We start from the raw sequence: 15710 nt of genomic DNA on the forward strand, positions 1-15710 counted from the left end.
ACTAAAACTGTTAAGTTAAAGGTGTCACTGATGTAAACGGTTACAGCTCGAGGTGGCGGTGAGGTCTGGAAAAATATTGACAAGGTCTTTAAAAAGTCTTAGAAAGGTATTGAAATTAACCTCCAGATTCCTGTATACACCCTGATGTATGCTAATTACATCCTGGGAACAGCAATGGAAATTCCTAAATAACAATTTAGTAATCTGTTTTGAAACATATATTCATATGGAATATTTTATGATAATGAGCCCTGTAAATGTGACTATGTGGCCAATTAGCGCTGCTATACTGTCTGACTTAATTACCTTTTAAGTACATAAGTGTATTGCTCTTTGCATCCTCTTAATATAAAAGACACTGTAAAAGGAGGTGGAACCACAACGTCTGTTAAATGTATGTTTTCCAAAAGTGCAGTTTGATGAGAGGTACTGTAACTGTAAGCACAGTTGGGGTTGTTATTTTAGACATGTGTTTGTACATGTAAGTATGGAGAGTCGACTCTTTCTCTGACGACCCAGAGGTGATGAAGGTAGGGTGTGTTTGTCCTGCTATCATGTTGTCTTGTAAGTGCACCAGCGAGCTGACACACAGCAGCTGTCTCTGCTGATTCAGTAAGGAACCGTGTGAACCTGTGGACCCCTGAAGAAGACCGAGGTTCATTTAAGCAATATCACACAAGAGGGAGTGTGTTATACTGAATATCAGCACGGCTGTGATTCGGTCGTAGGTACGAGGCCGCAGGCCGAGTACCGAAGACGATCACAGCCGAAGACGATCACAGCCGAAGACGATCACAGCCGTGCTGATATTCAGTATAACAGCACGACCTCTCGTGTGATATTGCTTTTATACAACAGTTCTACAGCGCAATTTATTAGTTAACAGTAATAAGCGACAACAGATTATGATTTGTTTGTTTATTTAATCATAAAGATAAACAAAAAATAGTTCCGCAACTGAACTTCAAATGGACTGTTGCCTAGTAACCTGAACACAAACATGTAGTCTAATTAACGGTCATTTAGTACAACATCTGTGCGGCGGAGTGATACATATAGTTAAAAGTCCCAGTGCTGTTATACTGTATATCAGCACTCATGGAATGCCTCTTGTCCAATCAAATTACTTGGTCGGAACTAACTGTTGTATAATTTCATACAGAAAATGTTTTGTACTTATAAATGCAGAAACACATAATGATTTACTTGACACCTTTACACCAAGTATAGCCGTTGACCACTGTAGAAGACAGAAAGGTTCATACAGAAAGGGTTTTTAAGCCTACTTTATACATACAGAAACACAAGTAAGTAGGTTCTGGGAACGGCTTTCACTGTGTCTGTCTGCATGCATGTTACATCTCCGCTGTGTCTGTCTGTCTCTGTCTTATCTCTGCTGTGTCTGTCTGTCTGTCCCTGTCTTATCTCTGCTGCCCAATAGAAAGACTATAAGAGGGACTATGAGGAGACTATAAAGGGCAAGAACCTCTCAGGCTTGGAGGTCACCCCTGCCATGCTACATGTCAGACACGCCACCAAAATAGCCAGCGAGGTAAAGGACTTTTACCCCCCCCCACCACCCCCACCACCACCACTCCATTTCTTCCTACCTCCTCTCCTCCCATTCACTCAATCTCTGGTAATCATACTAAGACACCACCACCACAGTCTCCGCCTGTCCTAATCCCACGGGTGCTTCTTGACTGTCACACCCAGGTTAGTTGTGGTTCGTCTGCACGGTTGCAGCACCACAAGATAATACACTCTGAATAATAATAATAATCATAATAATGATAATACAGTACACCCTCTATAAGTTAATCATAATACTACCCCCTCTCTTGTTACATAGACATAGAAGTCTCCCATAGTCCTGCCGTGTGACTGTTTTAATGGACTGTTTTAATGGTTATTGTGTTGTTGCACTACTGTCTGGTGTTGACACCCTGGCCTCCCTGGTCCCAGGCCATTCCTCTTCCTCCATTAGGACGCTGCTGTCGTTTGTGTGTCTGTGTATTATATAACCGACTGTCTGCTTTTGTCTGTCTGGTCTGGCTTTATAACAACCCTCTCTGCTGCCACCGTTTAAATGGTGGTTTGACTGAGGCAGCAACCTTTCTTCTGCATGGTGTTCTGATGAGGCAGGCGTGAGTGGTGGCAGACGAGAGCCTCGTGAACTGCCTGTCTTGTACCAAATGTTCTGTGGGTATTTGTCTATTTATGTATTTATGCCAAATCTGATAAACATGTGTGTGCATTTGTTTCTTTGTTTTTATCAGGCTGCTTTCCAAAGTCACCAATATCTCTCTCTGTCTCTCTCTCTCTGTCTCTGTCTCTCTCTCTCTCTCTCTCTCTCTCTCTGTCTCTCTCTCTCTGTCTCTCTCTGTCTCTCTCTCTCTCTCTCTCTGTCTCTCTCTCTCTCTCTCTCTCTTTCTTTCTTTCTTTCTCTCTCTCTCTCTCTGTCTCTCTCTCTCTCTCTCTCTCTCTCTCTCTTTCTTTCTCTCTCTCTCTCGCTCTCCAATGAAACTTTAAATTTAATCAGAAATATGAATAGGATAAATACAAAAGCATTATGATATCCAATTTGGCATCTCCATTGTTGTACATGTATGTCAATCAAAACCTACAACCTGTAATAGTTGAAAGTTTGAATCCCCTGGGAGTCTTGGTGACTTTGAGCTCACTGGTAGGTCTTTCACACCGGCAAAGAACCGTGCCGGTTCGCGTCCGCGTTCGGAAACCTCCGAACGTTGGTGCTGTCTGGCGAACGAGCCCGCGTTATACACTGGTATGAACGCGGGCTCGTTCGCCAGACAGCGGCAACGTTCGGAGGTTCCCAAGCGCGAACCGGCACGGTTCTTTGCCGGTGTGAAAGACCTAGGAGTGAGGCGTTACTGCCTGTCCAGATGAGCGCTGTGTCTGTGTTTGCCTGCCTGTGTCGCCTGTCTCTCTGCAGTCTCTCTGTTCTTCTTCCTCCGCCCTGTAGAAAGAGTACAGGAGGGATCTAGAGGAGGGGGTGAAGGGTAAAGGGCTAATATGTCTGGAGGAAACTCCGGAGCTTTTGAGAGCAAGGAATGCTACTCGCATCCTGAACGAGGTAGGACTTTAACTGTGGCTGGAGGAGGGTTCTCCCTCCCCCTCGTATCGACCCTCTCTCTCCTTCTGCATCATCACCAAACTAACTTGGCAGCAGCTGAGTTTGCCTCTCCTCTTCTTCTTCTTGGTTAAATACATCACTAATGTTCCCAATCGTGTGATGGGGCCCATCACTGTAGTCCTCCTGTTTAACATAACTGAACCGTATGCTACCACACTGATGTTCACACCAACTCTGTCTTTCAGCTCTGAGTGAGTGGACACCTTTTCCCTTGTTAACCCGATTTATCCCATCCATAGCCACTTCCTGGTTGGTTTTCACTAACCTCACCTGTTTCCTGTTTTTCATGAGTCTCCTTAATGTTTTCCCTCAACTGAATGTGTTTTTAACCTGTGAACCCTTTCTGTTTTTGCAGCCCCAAAACAATGGTGTACAACCTTTATTGACATAAACGAACGATCCAATAATTGTATTTGACTGATTGTGTGATAGGAAAGTGTGTTTGCTGTAACGTGGTGTTGTCTGGCTGTTTTGCAGAGAGAGTACAAGAAGTCATTGGAGTTGGAGATCAAGGGCAGGGGGATGTTGGCTCTGGCGACAGACACGCCAGACTTCATGAGGGCCAGGAACGCCACCGACATCCTCAGCCAGGTCAGTGGAACCTCTGCTGATTGGCCAGGGCTGATTACACTGCTATTCGGTTGTTAAGTCGTGACGTGTTTCCGGGTCCAACGTTGGCTGAGGCGCTGTCTTCGAAATGCCGCAGTAATAATAATAATTCATTATATTTGTATAGCGCTTTTCCGAGGCTCAAAGACGCTGACAAATATGGGAAAACGGGAAAGTGCTGCTGTGTCCCTTGTTGTATGAATAGATCCGAGTCTAAAAAACGATTGAACTGTCATTCTACCGCTGTAGTACACTGGTACTCTGGTGCAGGGAATTTCTGGTTTGGACCCGGAAATTGCAAAATGTCACGTTTGAGGTCAGATTTAACAACCGAATTGGAGAGAACTTTCTCTGGGCCTAGAAGATACTTAGTACTGTTCTGTATATCCAGTCCACCTTAGTTAGTAACCTTATGTTTCTGCCTTTTTTACATTTAAAGGACACACACTCAAATTAAAATGGTAGTTGCTTTTAACGATTGTGTTTAACCTAACCAAGAATACTGATATCCAACGATGAACCTCGTGACGTTAGAATGTTAAGGTTCTATCTCCATTTTTGTCCAAATTGAGTTTTTTACATAATCTGATCCATTAGGTGTTTATTAATGCCTGTGTGGTGTTATTTTTTAAAATATTGACATTTTTTAGTTAGTAATTAATAAAATACAAAGGTTCCATCTCACAAAACATAACGGAATGTAAAAACTTTGACGCTCAATATCTCTGAACTGCCCTAAACGGAGATAGAACCTTATCATTCTAAACGGAGATAGAACCTTCTCATTCTAAACGGAGATAGAACCTTCTCATTCTAAACGGAGATAGAACCTGATCATTCTAAGCTCACAACCTATTATATGACCTTTGATCTATATGTCCTATATAAGAGTGTCGTCTGAACCATGTTTGTGCTCCTCAGTCTAAGTACAAGCACACAGCTGAGCTGGACAGGGCGAGCTACACGTCCGTGGTGGACACCCCTGACATCCTCCACTCCCAGCAGATGAGGGTCATAGTGAGCCAGGTAAGATTCAAGATTCCAGATAGCTTTATTGTCTGTCACACAGTGACAGACATTCTCCTTCGTCAGGCAGAAGTGCAGCTCAAGAATACAGTTTCCAGGACAGCCAGGACAGCTACTCAAAAACCCACATGAATGATGTCTCTTATTCCATTTATGTTATTCAAAAAGTAGAGATATCTAATAGTACATCTGGGGAGGCTAGTGGAGGTAGAAATCGGAGGACGGGCTCATTTAATACACGGAACGGAATGAGGAATGGTATTAATCACATCGTTCCATTCCATCGCATTCCAATGATCCTGTCCTCCGACTTCTACCTCCAGCAGCCTCCCCTCCCTGTGGTGTTATAATATCTCTACTATTTGAATAACATATAATGGAAAAAAGTGACGTCATAATTCCATCAGATTTAATAACTAAACTCTTTGTTTTAAATTCAACAGACAAAGTACAAGGAGGAGGCTGCCAAGACCATGTGTCACTACGTGCCGGTCCTGGACACCCCTGAGATGTTGAGAGTGCGTGAGAACCAGAAGAATTTCAGCACCGTAAGTAGTTGAACCCCCCCCATCTCCCCATCCCCCCGTCCCTGTCCCCATCTGGTACCAGAGCCCCCCATCTCCCCGTCCCCCCGTCCCTGTCCTTGTCTGGTACCAGGGCCCCCCGTCCCTGTCCCAGTCTGGTACCTGGGCCCCCAGGCCCTCTATGATCATGCCCCCCCACACCAGAGCCAGCAGGTTGGCTTTGGACTGTCCTGTATGTCTCCATGTCTGGTCCTCAAAGTATTACCTTCAATACTTTTACTGTTTGTTGTCCTTTATGGATGTGCGTTGTGGCGTCTGAACTAATGGAAACCAGCGGCATATGTAGCCTATGTTTGACCATGTAAAGTAGCTTGTTACATGACTTAAAGAATAGCGAGAATAGTTTAGTGTACTTTAACTCTTTGTAGTTTAAACTATGTGGTAATATTTTACTCTGGCCAGTAAATAGGGTTAAACTTGTGTGTGTATATATAGATAGATATATAGATAGATAGATAGATAGATAGATAGATAGATAGATAGATAGATAGATAGATAGATAGATAGATAGATAGATACATAGATAGATAGATAGATAGATAGATAGATAGATAGATAGATAGATAGATAGATAGATAGATAGATAGATAGATACATAGATAGATAGATAGATAGATAGGTAGATAGATAGATAGATAGATAGATAGATAGATACATAGATAGATAGATAGATAGATAGATCATATATGATTTATATATTTAAAATATTGATCCCTGAACCATTGTTTCATCAAGATTGTTTTTTTCCCTATTTTGGTTTTCTTTTTCTTTATTCGCCTTCTCCTTTACTGTTGTCAAACATGTTAACTGCACCTGTGCTCTTTCCCCTGTAGAATCGCTACCAGATAGACGCTAAAAACAGTAAGGGCAAAGTGTCTACCATAAAGGACACTCCTGAAATGCTTCGCGTTAAAGAGAATACAAAGAATTTCAGCTCGGTACTACTGCTCAATGAGTATCTTTTTGAGTATCTTTTTTTAATAACTAATATTTTTTTGACTATTTTTTTTATCCCTCCCTTCTTGAGTTTTTTTTTAACTTTCTTTCTTTCTTTCTTCCTTTCTTTTCTTAATTTTTCTCTCTTGAACTGCAAGTTAACATTCCCTGAGTAAATGCAGCCCTTTTTTCTTTAGATTGTTAGAAACAATAAGCTGTAGATATTAGACATTAACCCAGAAGTGTTCTTTTCAAAGTGATAGATATATTAACCCCAAACCAACGTTGTGTTGCCGTAGATGGTAGCTTTAACCTAGTGTTGTTTAACCAAATGTCATTTAATTGTGTGTTTTGTCTGGTTTGTGCTGCTGTGACATTATGATTTGTGTTACTGTTTGTTTACCATGTACTACAATACTGTTTACCATGTATTTCTGTCTGCTGCGTTGAAAACGTCTCTGTGATGTGTGTCTGTTCTACTATTGGCGCTTTTCCATTGACCAGCCCGGTACGGCTCGGCTCGGCACGCATTTGTATCCTACCCCGTACCGTACTTTCAGAAACGCTTCTCCATTATACACAACAGACCTGGAGCGACCCGGGACTGTAGGAGGAGTTACGTGTCATAAGAGCACTTCACTTTAATAAGTGCCGATATACAGCTCAACGGGGGGGGGAAATGCGATAAGAAGATTATGTAAAAATGCCGCACTATCATGCACAGATCAGCCTTAAAACATGTAACGTTACGTGCCTGTTACTTGCCGCTTTTAGTTCTAGTCTAGCTCTCCATCACTCATCAAATTCACATAGTCTATTCAGTCTATTCACCAGCCTCTGCTTTCACCTCCACCTGTTTAAAGATCCAGTACAGAGAGGATCTGGGAGGAGGGACAGCTCTGTCTGACACCCCCGAGATGGAGAGAGTTAAACGCAACCAGCACAACATCAGCACGGTACACCATCGTGTGACCCTGCCTTCCCCCCCCCCCCCCTCCCCCATCTTGACTCCGTCTCCCCCCCATACTGTCCCTCCTTGTGTCTTACCTTCCAAACAGATTTCATTTAGGAAAATAATGTCATTTTTAAATTGATTAATCTTTATCAATCAAGACTTCATCATTACTTGTAGTCTCCCAGCAATCCCCTTTACTTCCCCCCCCGTTCTAGCAAGTTAAACACAGTGTTGTATTTGATAAAAGGGTCGACCAACCTGCTTTTGGTGACTGTCTGGTTGTCACTGTTTTACCATTTTAAAGATCAAGTACAGAGAGGATCTGGGTGGAGGAACAGCTCTGTCTGAGACCCCCGAGATGGAGAGAGTTAAACGCAACCAGCAGAACATCAGCACGGTACACCATCGTGTGACCCTGCCTCCCCCCCCCCCCCCCCCCCCATCTCCACTCACGTCTTCACCTCCTAGTACCCATGTTCAACTAGACCGTAAACTGTGTAGATGATTGGCTAATCCAGCCATTTTTAATCTCCATCATTTTAATCCCCCGTCCTCCTGCTGAGTTTATACTAATGTCGGGGCTCCTTGTTCCTTGCGGGAGCCTGACTCATCCAACAGTAGCGCTTTCAGTTGCATTCATGTACGAAAGGCGCTATATAAATAAAGTTTCACTTCACTTCGCTACAACAATTCATTGTTCCTCAGCCCTATAATAACCTTAACCAAATATATACACCCTTGTCATAAACCTAAAACTGTAGGTTATTAAGTTACTGTTAAGTACCACAGTGTTACTGCATAATACGCTTGAGGACTAAAAACACTTCCTGTTGACAACACTGTTGATGTTCAATGTAATTGTCGAGAGTGGTACATGTACATATGAGAGTTCATCTGCTTTATGACCCTCACACTCTCACTGTTTCCAGTGTTTATGCTACTGCTGTATTTATGCTTCCTGTCTGTTCACTGTCTCCTGTCTCCTGTCTCCTGTCTCGCTGTATCTCTGTGTGCCTGTGTCCCTCTGTTCCTCGTGGAACCCACACTGCGTGTACTGTAGATAAAGTACAAGGACATGTTGGGTCAGGGTACGGCCGTATCGGACCTCCCAGAGGTGAAGAGGGTCCGCGAGACCCAGAAGAACATCAGCGCGGTAGAGTTTCTAGTCCTATAGATGAGCCCCCCCCTTGACGCCCATCCCAAAAAACTCTCACCCCTCTCTGCCCTGTCGTATCTTCCCTTAACGACCTGTACTGACGCCCTGAACATCTGAAAAACTCCCCTGAGTGACACCTTGTGTCAAACACAAAGTTTATCCATGTTTTTTCCCCTTTTTGGAATTTGTTTGTGTATTACTGTACCTTACTGTACCTTACTGTACCTTACTGTACCTTACTGTACCTTACTGTACCTTACAAACAGATTTTGGTTTGGAAATTATGCCTGTAATCTATTTTTATTTATTAATTTTCGTTACTTACTTTTATCATACTTTTCTGACAGCTGAGTCCCCTTCCCCCCCCCGTTTCAGCAAGTTAAACACAGTGTTGTATTTGATAAAAGGGTCGACCGACCAACCTGCTTTTGGTGACTGGTTGTCACTGTTTTACCATTTAAAGATCAAGTACAGAGAGGATCTGGGCGGAGGGACATCTCTGTCTGACACCCCAGAGATGGAGAGAGTTAAACGCAACCAGCACAACATCAGCACGGTACACCATCGTGTGACCCTGTCCCCTTCCATCTACCATCCATTCGCCCCCCTCTCCAACCCCTGTTACTGGAGCCCCTGTCCAACCTTTGGTCATCTCACAAACCCAACCTATCATAAACAAATCCCTCCAAAAGAAAGTCCGTCGTCAATCTATAGGTTTTTTCCTATTAAACAATCCATCATCATCATCACATCAAACCTATATAGTGACAATACTAACCTAGTCCCTCTGAGTTCAATCAATAGATACCTGATGTTCTAACAAAAATAATTTAGCATTTAGGATAAATATTGTAAAAACAAAAAAAATCTAAAACTGTCTGTCATTTATGTGTGTTTGTCTAAACAGTTCTATTTCAGACGAGGTAAGGTCCGAAATGTTTTTGCTTAAATTGTTGCTGTGTATTTTATCTACAGTATATCGTGACGTTAGAATTATCTACTACATTTTTGTCAAAATGTAGTTTTTTACATAATCTGATCCATTAGGTGTTTATTAATGCCTGTGTGGTGTTATTTTTAAAATGTTGAAATGTTTTAGTTAGTAATTAATCAAATACAACGGTTCCATCTCACAAAACATAATGGAATGTAAAAACTTTGACGCTCAATATCTCTGAACTGCCCTAAACGTAGATAGAACCTTATCATTCTAACGTCACGATATATATGTATATATGTGCTGTACTGTCCTATGTGCTGTACTATGGTGGTTCCATGTCAGTTGTACAGTGTTTAATGTGTAATGTATGTGTTCTCGCTGTCTCACATGTTCTCTGTTATGTGTCTCTGTCCACCTCCTCTGCATGGAACCCAAACCGTGGTTCTGTAGATAAAGTACAAGGACATGTTGGGTCAGGGCATAGCCATATCGGACCTCCCCGAGGTGAAGCGGGTCCGTGAGACCCAGAAGAACATCAGCTCGGTATTGGAACCAACCAATGTTTCTCACTGGGTTTATTTAAGAGTGATCCCCGCCCCCCCCCCCCTCCATCTTTTTCCCTCTAAACTGTCTTTCATCTGACCTCTCTTCTTCATCATCATCGTCATCATCATCATCATCATCATCATCATCACTCCTTAATCCTGCCATCCAGATCTGCTGCATCAGAAATCTAGACATTCAGACTGCAGTTTCCTAAGCCACAATCCCCATCATCACCGATCAACATTCTGACCGTTAATACGACCCGTATCATCCAGCTATCTCCCTTCCTTTTCTCCTTCCATCCATCCATCTATCTCTCCTCCTCCTCCTTTTCATCATTAAATGATCTTGATCCCTCCAACCACCTTTCAACCCTGACCTGTAGGCTTGCCCCCCCCCCCCCCCCTCCATTATGGCTTTCACTGCGTCCACAGTGCTCCTACCCCCCCCCTCATCTTCTGACTGTTTCTAAACCCCCAAACATTTTAGTTCCCTTCCCCCCCCCACACTTTGCTTATCTACCCTTTTTTATTTCCACTTCAGAGTGCAACATTTTTACCTTTTTAGTTTCCTCAAATGTTCTCCCTCCCCGACATCTGTAGTGTGTCGTGTTTGTTTCTGTCGGTCTGAACTAACATCCTGGCACTCTGCACTGTAGCAGAGGCTCCTGGGATGTGTAGTCTGTTTGTGTGTGTGTATATATATCTGTGTTGCAGGGAGTCTTACTGTCCCCTGGGGGGCACTGTGCTTCTGTCCTGTAGGTGTTGTATAAGGACCCTTCTGCCAAAGGAACCCCTGTGGTGTTCACTCCCGAGATGGAGCGAGTCAAACGGAACCAAGAACAAATTAGCTCGGTACCCGAGTCTACACTGTGCTATGTTGCCCTTAGAACTAGCGTACCCACGTTTAACCCTACCCTAACTCCCTCTTTTTCTCTTTTTACTGGCTAATAACTAACTCAGACGTAGTCCTCCTAGACCTCGGCTCTCTTTAATCCCAGCAGCAGTGGTGAGGTGTTGTGTACCATCATAGCTAACCTTTCCCTTCCCTTGTTGACATGTGTTGTTGTTGTTGTTGTTGTCTTCATCTTCCTGTTTCCCCTCCCTCCCTCCCTCCTCCCTCCCTCCTCCCTCTCTCCCTCCCTCCCTCCCTCTCTCCCTCCCTCCCTCCCCCCCTCCCTCCCCCCCTCCCTCCCTCTCTCCCCCCCTCCCTCCCCCCCTCCCTCCCTCTCTCCCTCCCTCCCTCCCTCCCTCCCTCTCTCCCTCCCTCCCTCCCTCCCTCCCTCCCTCCTTCCTTCCCTCCCTCCCTCCCTCCTTCCCTCCCTCCCTCCTCCCTCCCTCCTCCCTCCCTCCCTCCCTCCCTCCCTCCCTCCCTCCCTCCCTCCTTCCCTCCCTCCCTCTCTCCCTCCCTCCCTCCCCCCCTCCCTCCCCCCCTCCCTCCCTCTCTCCCTCCCTCCCTCCCTCCCTCTCTCCCTCCCTCCCTCCCTCCCTCCCTCCCTCCTTCCCTCCCTCCCTCCCTCCTTCCCTCCCACCCTCCCTCCCTCCCTCCCTCCTCCCTCCCTCCCTCCCTCCCTCCCCCCCTCCCTCCCTCCCTCCTCCCTCCTTCCCTCCCTCCCTCCCTCCCTCCCACAACCCTGTATGGACTGGAACACCCCCTCCTAATCCCCCCCCCCCCCCCCCCCTCCTTTGAAGGTCTAATCTAATCTAATCTACATCTGTCTCAAAGGTCCCGCTAACGCTCCCTCCTCCACCGTCTCCTCTTCTGCTGTGCCGACCATCTTGTCTCTGTGCCTCCATGGTGTCTGTGCGCTCGCTCGCCGTGGGCGCTACATGACACGGGGCTCAGGAGGTGGAGGTGGTCCCTCTGGTGCTGATGTTCATCCCTGTGCTGTCCCCCCCCCCCCCCCCTCTCTCCCTGTCCCACAGGTGCTGTACTCAGACAGCTTCCGTAAGCAGGTGCAGGGCAAGGCCGCCTTCGTGTTGGACACCCCCGAGATGAGGCGTGTCAAGGAGACCCAGCGTAACATCTCTGGAGTGAGTCCTCCTTGATTTTGTAGTTGGTCATATTTCTCTATAAAGCGTTAACATATAGACCATTCGGTTGTTTAAGTCGTGTTGTGTTTCCGGGTCCAGCGTTGGCTGAGGCGCTCTCTTCGAAATGCCTCAGTAATAATAATAATTCATTATATTTGTATAGCGCTTTTCCGAGGCTCAAAGACGCTGACAACAATATGGGGAAAAAGTGCTGTGTCCTTTGTTGTATGAATAGATCCCAGTCTAAAAAACGATTGAACTGTCATTCTACCGCTTTAGTACACTGGTACTCTGGTGCTTTAGTACACTGGTACTCTGGTGCTTTAGTACACTGGTACTCTGGTGCTTTAGTACACTGGTACTCTGGTGCTTTAGTACACTGGTACTCTGGTGCTTTAGTACACTGGTACTCTGGTGCGGGGAATTTCTGGTTTGGACCCGGAAATTGCTAAACGTCACGTTTGACCTCAGACTTAACAACCGAATAGTCCTTTCCACTGCTCAAACACTGCTGGACGTTGATCACTAGGTGTCATTCAACCCATATATCCCTGTTCTGTCCACCAGGTGAGATACCACCAGGACTTTGAGAAGAGCAAGGGCAGCTTCACGCCCACGACCACCGACCCTGTGATGGAGCGCGTGAAGAAGAACACCTACGACATCAGCGACATCAACTACCGCGGCATCCAGAGACGCGTGGTGGAGATGGAGAGGAGACGCGTGGTGGAGCACGAACAGGAGACCACCACTGGTACGACCATGGTTACGCACACACACGCACACACACACACACACACACGCAGAAACAAACACACAATGAAACACACACACACAAAGAAACACACACACACACACAAAGAAACAAACACACACACAAAGAAACACACAAAGAAACAAACACACACACACACACACACACAAAGAAACACACACACACAAAGAAACAAACACACACACAAAGAAACACACAAAGAAACAAACACACACACACACGCAGAAACAAACACACAAAGAAACACACACACACACACACAAAGAAACAAAGAAACAAACACACACACAAAGAAACACACAAAGAAACAAACACACACACACACAAAGAAACAAACACACACACAAAGAAACAAACACACACACACACAAAGAAACACACACACACAAAGAAACAAACACACACACACACACAAAGAAACACACACACACACACACACACACACAAAGAAACACACACACACACACAAAGAAACACACACACACACAAAGAAACACACACACACACACACAAAGAAACACACACACACAAAGAAACAAACACACACACAAAGAAACAAACACACACACACACAAAGAAACAAACACACACACACACACAACGAAACAAACACACACACACACCCACACACACACACCTTATTGCAGCATTGACCTAAAGAGTATTTGTTGGTAAAGGAAACCGCAGTCCACTCCAGTCAAACCTTTCTTCCCTCCCTCAGACCTGCGTGTGTGGCGCACCAACCCCGGCTCTGTGTTTGACTACGACCCCGCCGAGGACAACATCCAGTCCAGGAGTCTGCACATGATGTCAGGTGGGACGCCACAGCCGGACTCACATCACATGACTGACATGCAGTCATGTGGTTGGTTAGATACAAACATGATTTGCCTTATTATTTGACTCGAACCCTTTAAACACAGGGGTTCCCAAAGTTCTTTCTGTCACGACCCCAAATGTACATCCAACATCTCCAGTGACCTAGACAACCTGATTGTGGTCTACGACCTATATATATATAATAATGACGTTCAAGTGTATTCTTCTAATCACCTAGAAGATTCTCTAATTGGTTGGGATATGAACCACAAAACACTGGGCTACATGATAGGCTACAGGCGCTAAGCACAGATCATGTTGTCGTATGTCTTACGAAACAAAACATGTTTCGTGTCTTTATTTATCAAATCATTAGAAGTTAGTTTGATTTTCAGGGCCATTCCCCCATTTGAAATCAGGGGATCGCTCCATTGGTTGGGAACTGCTGTTCTTCTTCTAACATTTGACCCTTGACCTTGTCTGCCAGTTCAAGCCCAGCGCCGCAGCAAGGAGCACTCCCGTTCCACCAGCGCGATGAGCGGCGTCGGAGACGAGAAGTCTGAGATGTCTGAGAACGTCGACCACGGACACATGTCTCTCTACAGCAACGGCTTCGGTGCCTCTTCCATAGGTAAGCCCTACACCTCCTCCTACACCTCCTCTCTAGGTAAGCCCTACACCTCCTCCTACACCTCCTCCCTCGGTAAGCCCTCACAAGATCTCACATCGAAATATCAACCCCTAAAAATCCCACCTGAACAGTTTTTAAACTGTAAAGATGTCGATCAGATGGAATCCCTTCACAGACATCCTTGACATGTCACTCAAACATCCTATAAAGGCATCATGTATGACGACTTCAGTGGATTAGCATGCTAAGGGGGGGGGGGGGGGGGGGTCAGCGACAGTTACCGGTTTGCGGTTTTAAGACCCACTTTTTTAGAGCTGCATACATACAGATGCGCTAAGCAACGATTGCCTACTCCCCATGTCGAGATGATTGTGTACACACACGTTTTTATTTATGTAACTGCGTATAGAGGTGTTGTTAAACGAAACGTGTCAGGTTTTTATAGGATGTATAGTGTTTTGAGACCTTGGTGAGGATGCACTTTAACACTAGAACAGCCGTGCCTTTTTTACCTACTAAAAGAGCCGCCTCTTTACAATGCTCAAGCTGCTATTTACACACAACGGCCACTAGTTGGCCGCTTGTGAATTAGCCTGCCTCCTACACAGAAAAACTGCAAAAATAGCTTTATACTAGCTTATCCTGATGTGATTTTGAAAATGTAAGGATACTGGGGTGGTAGAACACACATATCTAGGAAAAGTCATGAAAGGAGGGTCCTGAAATTTGATCGAGTGCAAAGATAGAACTTCTTTTTTTTACTCACAGGTTCAAATGACCCCTCATGGCTGATCAAGTGTTAAAACTGAATCAATGTGAAACGTGTTCTGTCTCCTCCTCCCTGCAGGCTACCAGCAGACCAAGACTGTGGAGGTGCAGCAGAGATCGTCCTCTGTGGCCACCCAGCAGACCACCGTGTCCTCCGTCCCCTCCCACCCCTCCACCACCGGGGTGAGTACACCACCAAGCACACGGGGTCAGAGGTCGCTGCCAGGACCACCAGCCCTCTATGTTATGTGTCAGTCTGTATAGAACCTTATCATTCTAAGCTCACAGTATTACCGTTAGTTAGCGTCTGAACGGTCTTCTCTGCCCCGTACAGAAAACGGTGCGTGCCATGTACGACTACACTGCAGCCGACAACGACGAGGTGGCCTTCAAAGACGGTGACGTCATCGTGAACGTGCAGTCCATCGATGAGGGCTGGATGTACGGCACTGTGCAGCGCACCGGCAAGACTGGCATGCTCCCGGCCAATTACGTTGAGGCGGTCTAAATAAAGACAAGGCCTGCCCCCCCCCCCCCCCCACCATCTTCCATGAGTGGGCAAGACACATCCACCAGGCATCCTGATTGGCTGGATCTAAAGCTTCATAGATCTTCTCAATGTGTAGTGTTTAAAATGTAGTTGCTGTACTGTTAGTTGTCTACTATAATGGTAATCCATGTGCAATTGTTGTGAATGCCTGTTACCCTACTGCCTGTGGGATGTGACTGATGAATTATGTGTATATATGTGTGTGTGTGTATATATTATATATAT

General features: G+C 45.3%; 1 protein-coding gene across 1 annotated transcript in view; it reads left to right on the forward strand.

Annotated features, from left to right (window-relative positions):
• neb (nebulin) overlaps positions 1–15443 on the forward strand; it is a gene marked incomplete at both ends in the record, with an annotated part of 100482 nt that extends 85039 nt beyond the window's left edge. Inside the window, 18 exons of the mRNA XM_080537055.1 lie at positions 1442–1552; positions 2987–3097; positions 3635–3748; positions 4688–4792; positions 5236–5340; positions 6210–6314; positions 7176–7268; positions 7572–7664; positions 8328–8420; positions 8887–8979; positions 9814–9906; positions 10671–10763; positions 11835–11942; positions 12510–12696; positions 13439–13531; positions 14024–14167; positions 15015–15118; positions 15270–15443. Coding sequence (XP_080393181.1) covers positions 1442–1552; positions 2987–3097; positions 3635–3748; positions 4688–4792; positions 5236–5340; positions 6210–6314; positions 7176–7268; positions 7572–7664; positions 8328–8420; positions 8887–8979; positions 9814–9906; positions 10671–10763; positions 11835–11942; positions 12510–12696; positions 13439–13531; positions 14024–14167; positions 15015–15118; positions 15270–15443 — 2019 coding nt within the window. The remainder of the gene's footprint in view (positions 1–1441; positions 1553–2986; positions 3098–3634; positions 3749–4687; positions 4793–5235; positions 5341–6209; positions 6315–7175; positions 7269–7571; positions 7665–8327; positions 8421–8886; positions 8980–9813; positions 9907–10670; positions 10764–11834; positions 11943–12509; positions 12697–13438; positions 13532–14023; positions 14168–15014; positions 15119–15269) is intronic.
• Between the last annotated feature and the right edge of the window lie 267 nt (positions 15444–15710).

This window comes from Nansenia antarctica (genome assembly GCF_963989245.1).
Source record: "Nansenia antarctica genome assembly, chromosome: 7".
Classification (NCBI taxonomy): Eukaryota; Metazoa; Chordata; class Actinopteri; order Argentiniformes; family Microstomatidae; genus Nansenia; species Nansenia antarctica.